Source organism: Hypanus sabinus, chromosome 2 (genome assembly GCF_030144855.1).
Source record: "Hypanus sabinus isolate sHypSab1 chromosome 2, sHypSab1.hap1, whole genome shotgun sequence".
Classification (NCBI taxonomy): domain Eukaryota; kingdom Metazoa; phylum Chordata; class Chondrichthyes; order Myliobatiformes; family Dasyatidae; genus Hypanus; species Hypanus sabinus.
In genome coordinates this window covers 162,199,270-162,212,754 of record NC_082707.1, presented here as the reverse complement: position 1 = coordinate 162,212,754, position 13,485 = coordinate 162,199,270, and the positions used below count along the sequence as shown (strand labels likewise).

The 13,485-nt window shown below is 42.0% G+C and overlaps 1 protein-coding gene across 1 annotated transcript in view; it reads left to right on the top strand.

The window, feature by feature from the left end:
- atl1 (atlastin GTPase 1) overlaps positions 1–13,485 on the top strand; it is a 74,368-nt gene that overhangs the window by 41,796 nt on the left and 19,087 nt on the right. The window contains exons 4-6 of the mRNA XM_059958123.1: positions 2,767–2,871; positions 13,066–13,116; positions 13,217–13,273. Coding sequence (XP_059814106.1) covers positions 2,767–2,871; positions 13,066–13,116; positions 13,217–13,273 — 213 coding nt within the window. The remainder of the gene's footprint in view (positions 1–2,766; positions 2,872–13,065; positions 13,117–13,216; positions 13,274–13,485) is intronic.

Sequence of the window (13,485 nt, the reverse complement as noted above, 5' to 3'; positions counted from 1 at the left end):
AGAGAGGTCAGAACCATTTGTTGCACTTGCAGAGTCAACTGCCACAACCACCATGGAGGAGGCCCCAGAACCAGAGGTTGCTTCACGGCCACAAGTCTTACCTGCCAAGCAGAGTGACTCGTCCCCTGCCGCCACTCCCTTGTCGGGAAAGGCAAACTTCTACAGCTCTGTGGTGGTGGAGAAGATAGATTTACTGTTTGCATCATTGCCTGGTATGGAAACAGCGGTGCCCTTGAATGGAAAATCCTACAAAGAGTAGTGGATGCAGCGCAGTCCATTACAAGGTAGAGCTCTCTCCACCAATGAGCATGTCTACATGAAACACTTGCAGGAAAGCAGCTTCCATCATCAGGAACCCCCACCACCCAGGTTATGCTCTCTTCTTGCTGCTGCCATCAGGAAGAAGGTACAGGAAGCTCAGGACTCACAGCAGCAGATTTAGAAACAATTGTTACCTCTCAGCCATCAGGCTCCTGAATCAAAGGGAATGACTTCACTCAAATTCACTTGTCCTATTGTTGAAATGTTCCTACAACCTATAGACTCACTTCCAAGGACTCTTCTTCTCATGTTCTCAATATTTATTGCTTATTTATTTATTATTATATCTTTTAGTATTTGCACAGTGTGTAGTCTTTTGCACACTAGTTGAATGCCCAGTTGGTGCGGTCTTTCATTGATTCTGTTATGGATTTATTGAGTATGCCCACAAGAAAATGAATCATGGGGTTGAATATGATGATACATATGTACTTTGATTATAACTTTACCTTGAATTTATCCCAGAAGAGTAAGAAATCCTCCACAGTGGTTCGATCTTTAGACCTGAATGGGACTGTTTATAATTTACTACACTGTATATAATGGCAAAAGACATAGGAACGTATATTTAGCTAGGGTTCCAAAGACTTTTACACAGTGCTGTTGTAATTTGATGTATTGCACTGTACTGCTGCCGCCAAGGCAAAACAAATTTCCTCACATACTGTATACAGAGTTGAGATACTGTATACTGTATGTGTTTACTCATAGTCATATTCAACTCTATTTATTTGGAGTTTATAGCCAAGCAGAGGGGAATGCTGTGTATTTAATATTTCAGTAAATTTGGAGTATTTTGTAAATATATTGTTTGATTAAGCATTCTGTGTTTGTTTATATAATTCATAATGGGTAAGAAGTATGTGAATGGCTGACGTAATAACGCCACCGTGTCATAAGTGTGTGCCTCGCTAAAGTAAAACTGAAGTGGACATGCATCTCCCCAGCTCCATGTTTTCCTTTCAATAAGTTTTAGTGGTTTGGAGTTACAAAACATACCAATCCCCATAGCAAAAAAAAGGCATAATTGGATTAGAGGGACTGCAACAAAGGTTTACCATATTATTTCTTTGGATGTCATGTGAGGAGAAATTAAACAAGACGATCTTGCTCTCTGGTGTGTTTAAAAGACTGTGAGGAGAGCTCACAGAAAGATACACAGTTTTAACATAGCTTTATAGGGTATAAGTGGACTTAATCTTTCTCCAGGTTGGCGTCTTGGGACTGCCTACAACCTGGGCTCATTGTTTAAAAGTATTAGGTTGATAACGCCTGACACAGGTGAGACAACATTTCTTCACTAAAAAGGTAATGAATCTTTGGTACTTTCTACCTGAGGTGGCCAGGGAGGCAAATTTGTTGTTTATTTCCAAGGTTGGTTGATTAATGTTTGAATAAATATAACAGATTCTGCAAATGCTGGAAAAGTAGCAACCAGAGGCGGCGGACCTATGGCAAGTGTGCCTAAGACAGCACATGGCATGCAGTGCTGCCCCACACGGAGTGATGTGGATTTATTTTCATTCCTGTGACCTTTTATGAATATGCTTCTAATTTCACACTCACATTTCTTATATGTGCATTTATTTTATATATGTGTTCATTATGCAGTTAATGATGTTATTTTTCAGTAGTTTTTTAAAAAGACTAATGCTACTAATTTTGAACAAGATTTTTTAAATGCTTCATTTATTTTGATCTGTCTCTGATCTACTTTTGTTAATAGCAAACCAATAAATACCTATAAGTAAACAATAGGACTTGTCCTTTTTGTTCTTTAAAAAGTCCATAATTATTGTTACTAACTCATTAATCAGTGCTAATTTCTGCTCAAAATCGCCATAGCATGTGGGAGAAATTTTTTGGATTGTCCCAAATATGGGCACGTGCTCTCAAAAAAGCTCAGCATCCCTGCTGGCAACACACTCAAAGTGCTGGAGGAACTCAGCAAGAAGGGGCATTTCTGGCCCAGACCCTTCATCAGGACTAGATATTCGTTTGAATGTTAAGGGAATCGAGGCACATGAGATTATTGCAAGGAAGTGGTCACGGCTTTATGGAATGGTATGCAGCTGAGCGTGATCTAAAAAGACTGGAAGCACCCAGCCATCCATGGTCTGTTATAGACAGTGTCACGACCTGAGTGGGGTTTCATTTAGTTTTGTAGCTAAACATCACCAATCCCTTTCAGGCACCGGCCAACCATTTGTGGATTCCAAACTTCACTTACTTTAGTTTGCCTCATATAGTCAAAGTGTCCTTAACTTTCTTTGTCACTGACACGTTGTTGAACTTTCAGTGTACTTTTTCCAGCAAAAATGACCAGATCAATTAATTTTTAAGATGTTACCAGTATACCAATCAAGTTTATCCATTTGAGTTTGAGTTGGGTGATGTTCCTTACATGCCTTTCACAGATTATTGATGGTTTTGTCTCCTTTGCAGGTTGCTGTGCTGTTGATGGACACCCAAGGGACATTTGACAGCCAGTCAACTCTCAGAGACTCTGCTACAGTATTTGCACTCAGCACCATGATCAGTTCAATGCAGGTAGGAGAATGTGGTTCTGAAACATTAAAAAAAAATTCTGTCCTTATAAGTAATATCAAAATATTGTGAAGTGTACATATCACAGCAAGAGAGCTAACAGAACTTCTCAAGCATCTTGTAACACTTTTACATAAGAACATAATAAATAGGAGCAGGAGTAGGCCATTTGGCCCATCGAGCCTGCTCTGCCATTCACTCAGATCATGGCTGATCTGGCCATGGACTCATCTCCACCTACTTGCTGTTTCCTCATAACCCTTAATTATCATACACTACAAAAATCTATCCAACTTTGTCTTAAATATATTTACTGAGGCAGCCTCCACTGCTTCATTGGGCAGAGAATTCCACTCTCTGGGAAAAGCAGTTCCTCCTCATCTCCATCCTAAATCTACTCCCCTCAATCTTGAGGCTATGTCCCCTGGTTCTAGTCTCACCTATCAGTGGAAACAACTTTCCTGCCTCAATCTTATCTATTCTTTTCATAATTTTATATGTTTCTATAAGATCTCCTCTCATTCTTCTGAATTCCAGTGAGTACAGTGTCTGGTGACTCAATCTCTCCTCATAGTCTAACCCGCTCATCTCTGGAATCAAGCTGGTGAACCTCCTCTGTACTGTCTCCAAACCCAGTATATCCTTCCTCAAGTAAGGAGACCAGAACTGCACACAATACTCCAGGTGTGGCCTCACTAGTACCCTGTACAGTTGCAGCATAACCTCCTTGCTCTTAAATTCAATCTCTCTAGCAATGGAGGCCAACATCCCATTTACCACCTTAATAGCCTGCTCCACCTGCAAAGCAACCTTTTGCGATTCATACTCAAGCACTCCCAAGTCCCTCTGCACAGCAGCATGCTGCAGTTTTTTTTACCGTTTAAAAAATAATCTGCTCTTCCATTTTTCCTTCCAAAGTGGATGACCTTGTATTTACCAACACTGTACTCCATCTGCCAGACCCTTGTCCACTCACTTGACCTATCTATATCTCTTTGCAGACTCTTCATATCTTCTGCACAATTTGCTTTTCTAATCAATTTAGTATTATCAGCAAACTTAGATACACTACACTCGGTCCCCTCTTCCAGATCGTTAATGTATATCGTGAACAGTTGTGAGCCCAGCACTGACCACTGTGGCACACTGCTCACAACTGATTGCCAACCAGAGAAACACCCATGTATCCCAACTGTCTGCTTTCTATTAGTTAACCAATCTCGTATCTATGTTAATACCTCACCTCCAACTCTATGTGTCCTTATGCACAAGTCTTTTATGCGGCACCTTATCAAATGCCTTCTGGAAGTCCAAGCAAATAATGTCCACCTGTTCCCCTCTATCCACAGCACTCACTATATCCTCAAAGAACTCCAGTAAGTTTGTCAAACAGGACCTGCCTTTGCTGAATCCATGCTGCATCTGCCTAATGGATCCATTTCTTTCCAGATGCCTCGCTATTTCTTCTTTTATGATAGCTTCAAGCATTTTCCCAACTACAGATGTTAAACTAACTGGCATATAGTTACCTGCCTTTTGCCTACATCCTCTCTTGAACAGTGGCATGACATTCACCTTCTTCCATACTGCCAGGAACTGCCTAGAGTCCAGAGAACTCTGGTAAATTGTCACCAAAGCCTTGACTATAACTTCTGCTATTTCTTCCAGTACCGTGGTATGCATTCCATCTGGACCAGGAGAATTGCCCACAAGTGTGCTCAGCACTACCTCTTTAGTGATAGCTATTGTATCGAGGTCCTCACCTCCTGTTGCAGCCGTAGCATCTCTCTTTGGCATGTTAGACGTGTCCTCTATCGTGAAGACCAACACTAAGTAGTCATTTTGCTGCATGTCACAAGGAATACAAAAATATCCATTCTTTAACTGAATAAATGTCCTACCCAGGTTTATACAGAAGAGTGTGGAAAAAAATGACTAGTTTTATGCAGAAAAAAAGAAGTTGGGACCTGACAGTGATCACAGATTTCAAGAAAGTAGAGGAAAGATGAATTTCTTAAAATAACATTTGCATCTAACACTACATCCTGATTCAGAGGTGGTGTATGAAAACTGAAAGATTACAAATGTAACACTCCTATTCAGGAAAGGTGTAGTACAAAAAAAAATTCATTTTTGGGATACAGGGATCACCGGAAAGGGTGATTGACCTTGAGAAGGTGGTGGTGGAACATCTGCTTGATTCACTGGAAGGCCCTGGTCTTGAACAGGGAATTCCAGGATTTAGACCCAGCGACTGTAACAAACCACTGATATATTTCCCAGACAAGAATGGTGTGCAGCTTGGAGGTGGTGTTTTCAGTTGGTTGCTATGCTTCCTTGTTGGTGGAGTTTGCTGGTTTGGGAGGCATTGTCAGAGTGATTTGTGTGAGTCACTGCAGCAACTATGTGCTGGAGGTGGAGGGAATGAATGTTTAGTGTGGGTATTGGGATCCCGATCAAGTCAGCTATTTTGCCTTGGATGGTGATGAGCTTCTGGGAAGTGTTGGAATTGTGCTCGTTCAGGCAAGTGAGGAGAATTCAGTCTTGCTGCTGGTTTGTGCTTTGAAAATGAAGGGAGAGCCTAGGAATAATGGGAGTTGAATCACTCGCTGCAGCATGCCCAGCCTCTGACCTATTCTTCTGGTCATAGTGTCCATGGGGCTGGTCCAGTGAGTTTCTGTTCATTGGTGACCTCCTGGGACATATTGAGGAACACAATATGAAATGCCATTGAGTGTCTGCATAGGTGATTTGTCCTTTCACAGCTTGGCGCTGGTGTGTCACAAAACCTGTGGGGAGGAGAGTACCAGATCCCAAGTTGGTGCAGAGTGACTGGTAGAATGAGTGGTAGGTATCAGATGAAAATTAATACAGATAAGTTGAGGTGTTACAGTTTGGCCAGAAGAATGAAAGGATGCAATGTAAGCTGGAGAACATGAACAGAGAAATCAGACACGGCATGTTGAGAATGTGGTTAAAAGGGCATTTGATACCCTGATGCAGTAGCTAGAGGTATAGAAGGTGGGAGTAAAGAGATCACGATGAACTTTATAAAACAGTCGGACCACAACTGGAGAATCGTGTCCTGTTCCAGATGCAAAGTCTCTGGAGAGGGTGTGCAGGCTAAAACCACAGTGATTCCAGAGATTGTAACCTTTTGTTATCTGGGTAGGCTGGAGAAACTGTGGCTGTTCTTCTAGAAATTGTCAAGATTGCTAGATCTGGTAGAGGTATTAAAAAACTTAGTGAGTATGGGACAGGGCGGGTTTCTGGCATAATGGCCTCCTTTCATGCTGCGTCCACAACAACATCTGCAAAACGTTGACCAGCAAAGTAAAGAAATGTCTGACTGACACTGTCTGTGGAAATGTTTGGCTCCATACATTAATCCATATGAAATGATTACGCGGTACAATATTGTGCTGAGAACAACATGCCCCTATAGAAAATTTGATTAATCCACCCTGTTACAAGAATGTAGCCCGATCGAAGGTGGGTATGCCACCACAAACTTCATGTATTTCCACTGGAGCCCTGATTCTCGTTGGAGGTAAGTTCCCTTTCATGGTCTCTACTCCTGTTGTTCCCATGCTGCTCGGTTCACCACTACCGAGTGGTTATCTGGAAGTAAGGGTTGCTGCCTTGTCATTCTGCAGGTCTCATCCATCTTTAAAATATCAATAGGCATTCAAGTCTAATGTGAAATTGCAAAAATTAACACACATCTTTTAGTAATGGGTTTTGAAATTCATTTTCATATTATAGAGATGTACACTAATAGGAAAGTGAAAATAAACCTTATTCACCAGAAGCTGCCAGTTGTTAACTTGCATAATTATTCATTTAACACACATCTCTGCTGTCATCAACGTACACTGAATCAGAAAGCTGCAGCCTCGGTAGAATTAAGGACACAATGTCCTAGTTTGTTACTTCTTTTGGTATTTAGAATGAAACCACTGTCATCAGGACTCCTAACTGTGCAACTCTAGCGGTGACTGCTAGGTACAAATATTACAGTGTAGGATGTGGTTTAAGTAACAGTAAATGCATTTCCCAGCATTTAGCTGCTGTTCCTCTATCCGTGGGGATGATGGCTGACCTCATCCCATTATTGGAACAGTTATTTTAGCCGAGCCTGGCTGCTCAGATTAGCTCAAGGGACTGCAGCTGAGAGGCAGACACTAGCAAGCAGCCTGCACCCAGAGAGACTTCACTAATTCCACAGCCTGCCTCAATTTCTCTGGTGACCATTGCATTCACGGATTCTACTTTTCCAGGGGATTCTGCTCTAAGATGGGGCGTCATGTGGGAAGGAGGCTACGTCCTTGTTTCTGGGCTGCCATGTTAAGTTCACGTTGATCCTCAGCTTGCAAGGAAGGATCCTTTCAAGCGTCCCGAGGAGGTGTTGGCGGTGAATCCGGTTTTGTTGCTTGTTACTGCACCACAGAGGCCACCCAGGCACTGTATTCATCTTCTGCAATGTCACTGAGGGGCAGCCGGCATCTCGGGTGGTGGGATCGCTACCGTTGCTGGCTTCTCATCAGTACAGGTAGCTCCGTGTGAAAGGGCCTACCTTAGTAATCCAGGCCTTTTTTCGAATGGGTCAGGCCATTGTGGATCTTGAGAGGAAAACCCTGAGGGTGAATGTCATGTTTCCGAGAAGCACTAATGACAGCGATTCTGAGGAACAGGCGTCTGGATCTGAGGGGTAAGATCTGCCCTCTGCTTTCTGCAGCGAGGTGCATGAACATACCTATTCAGTAGCACAAAATCCCATTGCTCTCCACAGCATGAGGTTCTTTTGCCTGCCATAGATTCTGAGCAGCTGGTGAGACCTGTACATCACGAGCCACATGGTCTATAAACTGGCTAGCTTTATACGCCAGCCAGAGGCAGAGCAGAAAGACCTTGACCATGAGCTGTATGACAGGACTTCTGTAGATTAGAAGGAGAAAGAGGAAGGCTACCTGGTGACATCATTGCTCAGCACTCACAGCCTCATCTCCTACCTGTGTGGGATATAAAGAGACATCCTAATAATCAAGCATTCACATTGCAATTCTTAACAATGTAACCAAGAGGAGGTTCGCGAGAATGATTCCTGGAATGAAAGGGCTAATATGTGAGAATTGTTTGATGGCTCTGGCCCTGTACTCACTGAGGTTTAGATGAATGAAAGGGCATCTCATTGAAACCTATTGAATACTGAAAGGCTTTGATAGAGTGGATGTGGAGAGGATGGGTGGGGGAGTCTAAGACCAGAGGGCACAGCCTCAGAATAGAGTGCTGCCCCTTTAGTAGCAGTCCATTTAGAGCCAGTTGTTCATTTAGAGCAAACACTCACATCCCAACTGTTCCCGTGTCCCTGTCCTCCAGAGTTTGTAGATCCTGAACTGCCTTCTACAGTCACCACTGATCGTGCTATTGCTCCTGAGGAGGACTTCACTCCTGATCTTCGCAAGCCAAGAACCAGCCATCATCATCGTTCAGAGCCAGTACTCCCGTTATCATAACACATAGACATTTGCACTGAGAATAAATTTATACTGTAATTTATAGGGCCAAGGGGAAAGAGCAAAGGAATCACATTGCCAGGATTTCTCTTCTCAAAGCCGCCAGCACAGTCACAGTGGACCGAATGGTCTGTTTCTGTTTATGATTCTGTACTGTTAGGCTGGAAATTATTGCTGTGGTTATGTCTTAAATAACTTAACTAAATGAGGATGGTCTGTACCAGCAGAAGAAATATGTATAATGAATGTTGGGAGAATAATGGATCCCAAAGATTGTATCTGATTGGTACTGAACACCAGGCATTGACTTGAGACACACTGTACATCTGAGACTTCTTATGGAAAGATACTGTGTCCTCTTACTGATTGTCATTGCAGTGTCCAATAGTTAGTTACTGTGAGTATGTATCAGACATAGCCAGTACATCTGCACTGCAGATGTCCCAATCAGACTCCACTTTATACCACAGAATATTGTACATGAGATAGTGACAGACTGCAAATACAAGGAGTTGGGGGTTGTTGCCTAGAAATGTTCAGTAAATAATCCTGCAACTGTTACAATGAGGCAAACTTAAACAACAAGCAGCACCTTATCTTCCATCTGAGTACACTGCAGCCTTCCAGATTCAATAGTGAATTCTGCAGCTTCTCTCCAGTCATCAATTGGCTCAGCTCTATTGACCTTCCTCCTCTTTTTGCCCTTTTGCTTGTTTTGGAGATATGACCTGCAGGGCCTGTCCTCCTGCTCTGCATTTCACAACTCCGACATTGTTTTGTCCATATTCTCACTCTCTGACGGTTCCCATTCACCTTGTTTACAGCTTATTACCATGGTTACCCCAGTTTTACCCCATCAGACAACCCTTCCCTCACCCTCTTAACAAGCTGCATTCCTGTCCTTCCCAGATTATCAGCCTCATCCTTGACTCTCTCCATAAATGCAGCCTGATCTGCTCAGTATTTCCAACAATTTCTGATTTTATCACTCATCTAACTGGGTTCCCGCACAATATAGTGAACGGAACAGAATCCAGTTAGGAAACAGAAGCAATTAGAAATTTGCAGTAAAATGGCTCCTGCAAGAGATCTCACCAACTCAGTGCTTGTCAAACCACTTGACTGCATAATATCAGAGAAGGACATCTCCTCCTAAACCACAGTTTGCAGGTTAGCCACACCATACATTTTGACAGACTTGGAAACAGAAGCTGCTTTGGGGAGGAAAATAACTTGTATGCACTCCACAGAACATAAAAGTTCAAGGTACATGTGAGGAGGAGGGTCTTGTGTGTCGGGGAGGACATATGCCAGAGCAACCAGCAGAAGACCCTGTTTCCTATTGTACTGAGACCCCATTCCCACCCCCATAATGAAGCAGTGCTTAACGAAAAGGCATGATCTCACAAGGTATGGCAAAGTGATTTACATAACATCATTCATATCTGAAGAGTAGAAACCCCCCCCCCCCCCCCACAACAATGGCGCTCTATGTAGACCTTGAGTATTTTAATTGAGGTAGCACATCTAGAGTTAGGGAGACATTGAAGCAAGGCATTTAATTGGGGAAGAGATGCAATTGTTCACGTTAAATTTAACGCATGATGGAATATGGGGGGATTTTATGCAGTATCTGCCTCTCCTGAATGATTAAAAGACCATAAGACATAGGAGTAGAATGAGGCCACTCAGCCCATTGTGTTTGCTCCACCATTCTATCATGGCTGATTTACTATGCCCCTCAAACTCATTTCCCTGCCTTCACCCTGTAACCTTTGATACCCTGACTAATCATGAGCCTGTCAACCTCTGCTTTAAATATCCCCAAAGGCTTGGCCGCCTGAGCTGTTTGTGGCAATGAATTGCACCACCCTCTGGCAAAAGAAATTGCTCTAAAGCAAGGTTTCCCAGCTTAATGGTACTGGTCCATGGCATAAAAAGGTTCGAAACCCAGTTCTATTCTATTCATCCTTCTCTTCTGAGGCTGTGCCCTCTGGTCGTAGACTCACACGCTACAGGAAACATCCTCTCCACATCCACTCTATCTGGCCTTTCAATATTCAGTAGGTTTCAGTGAGATCCCTCTCGTCATTCCTAGTCCTCTTACTTTGTTGCTCATTGCCTTTCCTCAATGAGGTAGTTCATGATTTTGCTTTTATTTCATCTGCTGACCCTCTACTTTCGAATGTTTTAAACTACCAGAAATGACATTACGGGAATACTATATTAGAAAGAGTGACAAAATGAGATGACGTGCAGCGGTGTTGAGAGATGAATGTTAGAAATTGAGAGAAGAATGGAAACCACAGTGGTGGCTGCATTGCATATCAAAGGCTTGTCCACTGTTACTAATTGACAATGTGAAACTGTACTGTGTTCTTAAGTAATCCTTACTGGAGTGGATACCTTGATCATAGATTGCCAATATTATGGGATAATCTGCACCATGGGTTGTCAATGTGGTCCCTGTGAGGAGATCATGTTGACCATCTTCACATTTTTAAGGGTTTCTTTGGTAAACTTGCATTCTGCATTTTGTGCAGACTGACTAAGAGGTTATTAAGGACATATATTTAAACTTTTTATTGTATAATGCTTGCATTTCCTTATCAAGACACTTAATGGCTTTGGTTCTTCCTTTCATTGTATATTTTTCTGTGTCCTTTCAGTGTTCACTGAAGCTATGATTGGGAGTCATATTTCAGTTCATTGTAAATAGTATGCTCATGCAGCGAATTTCAGGATTTTTATGACCCAGGTCAAACAGATATGTAGCAAGAAATACATCTACTTAATTGATTTTGTTTTAGTTTGGTAGTGTAATATTGGTTGCTCTGTCTGGTTGGCCATGATTATTGACACTCCTAATTGTTAGTTCTCATGATATCAAGATACATTTTATTTGAGCTAGTACCTTCAGTACTTTACCAGGATTTGTTATAAGGCTAATTTGTCCTATCAAAGGCAGTGTTGATTTCTACCTGTTACAGAATAACCTGCTTCTTTATCTGCAACCATCTCTCCGGACTAACTGTGTATCTTTCTGTTGATCGTGAAATCCTGCTGCTTTACCTCGACTTACAGGTACTACACAAACGTGCTGTTCCGAACCCGGCACAAACTCATGATGTTATTCAGATTCCTTCTCAGTTTATTCCTCCTTGGACAAATCCCCTTGCATCGGAGAGCTGTCTGTCTCAGCTGCTGCTGTGTGCACTTAAAACTGCGCCTCTTCAATGGAACAAAGCTGCAGCAGGTGGCCGCCATTGCAATCTAGCAACAGTTTGCACCATCGCAACTATGTGCTGAAGACTTCAGAAATGGAGAAGTTGCTGTTGCCTTCTGACTGATGTCTCTTCCTAAAATCTTGTGTCACCTTTCTGTCAAGGTTACAAAATTTACATGTCAGGTCAAATGTGAGATACCATTTAGATAACTGAATGTTCTTGTCAATAAAGCTACACATAAATTGATCCTATAGGGCAAGATTTTAAAAGCTCTTCAGATATTTTTGCACTTCAATTCCACATGTTGCTTCAAATCACGGTGAACTGAAATAATTTTCTGAGCTTCTGTGACCAGTTTAACTGGTATGTCTTCCATTAGTATTAAAGACTTCTTTTGGCAGTGTTTGTAATTGTGTATTTTCAATGTGATCCAGTAACATCAGGATACTTTGTGTCCACTATCTTCGTGTATGTGTGGAGTTGCATGTTTTATTATATGCTGCAGTACAATAGGTCACGCAAATCCTTCTCACAGTCAGGCTGCGCGGTAAACTGTCTGCATTGGAGCCACCATTTTAACATGTTGCACTCACAATAATGGCGCTATGGCCCTTGGGTTTCTCTGTCCTGCACTGGTTCTGCTTTTACATTCTCCTGTGCTTTTACTGGTCCCAGGTGTTTCTCTGTCTCACAGAATGACCCACTTTTTGATACCAGTCCACACATGCCAGAAGCTGGTTTGCTGACATATTACACAATAAAGAATATTAAGCACCCCAGTCTTTTCCTTCACTACAACTACCATAGCTTCTGTGCCAATCGTTGACCCTTTGCCAGTTCCTTGAAGTGTGTTTCCATAGCGTGGCATTTGTTTTCTCCTGGTTCTGATGCCCTTTGCTCACTCTGATCATCCTCCTCCTCATCTGTGGTGCTTCGAGAGGTGGCTAGGGAGCCTGGTGAGTACTGCAATAAGTAATCTCTGAGAGGCAGCAGGAGCTTCGGTACATGTGCTTACATCACACATACAAAAACTTCACGTTTACCTATTCATGCTCATGTGCTGTCTGCTTCCCCAATCTGGAATCAGCTCTGCTCCCACCATCACCACAGGTAGTGTATTCCAGATCAGATCCTCACTTCCAGCCTAACCTTATGGCTAAAATAAGGAAGATTCATTTATGTTTTAGTTACTTATGTATCTAGTCCCAACTTTCCTGCCACTGTAGTTCAGATGTAATGATCCATAGACCAGCATCGTGTAGGGGTTTCAGGGCCACTCACTTCAGAATCTCATTAAAGCCATTAACGTGTGTGTAAAGCCGTGCCTTACAATCATACAGTTCATTCTTAATGATAACTTCTAAAGGATAAAAAAATTTATTGCATAATTATAAAGCAGAGCAATTAATATCGTAATTTTCAGAGTCGTAATAATTCAACTTAAATTTATCCAGGTGTATAACTTGTCACAAAATATTCAAGAAGATGATCTGCAACATTTACAGGTAAATAACCCACTATTTTATATTTACAACATATGTAAAGCAGTATCACCATCATGAGGGTGAATTAATGATCCTGCTGTCACTGTTTCGTCTTCTTCAGCTCTTCACTGAATATGGACGACTTGCTATGGAAGAAACATTCCAAAAACCTTTTCAGGTCAGCAATAAACTTTTTGCTCTGCAAAGTTACCAAAGAATAATTTATTAAATTAAGCATGAATGTTTACTGCATTTTAAGTTCATTATTTTCCTACCTTAGTCTTTTCTTTATTTCCTGCATCTTCATCTTTCTTTGACACTAGGCAACTGTCCTGGAAACCTGTTGTTCGAAGATTTGTTTTTCAATCAACTTTGATGAAGCCTCCATAA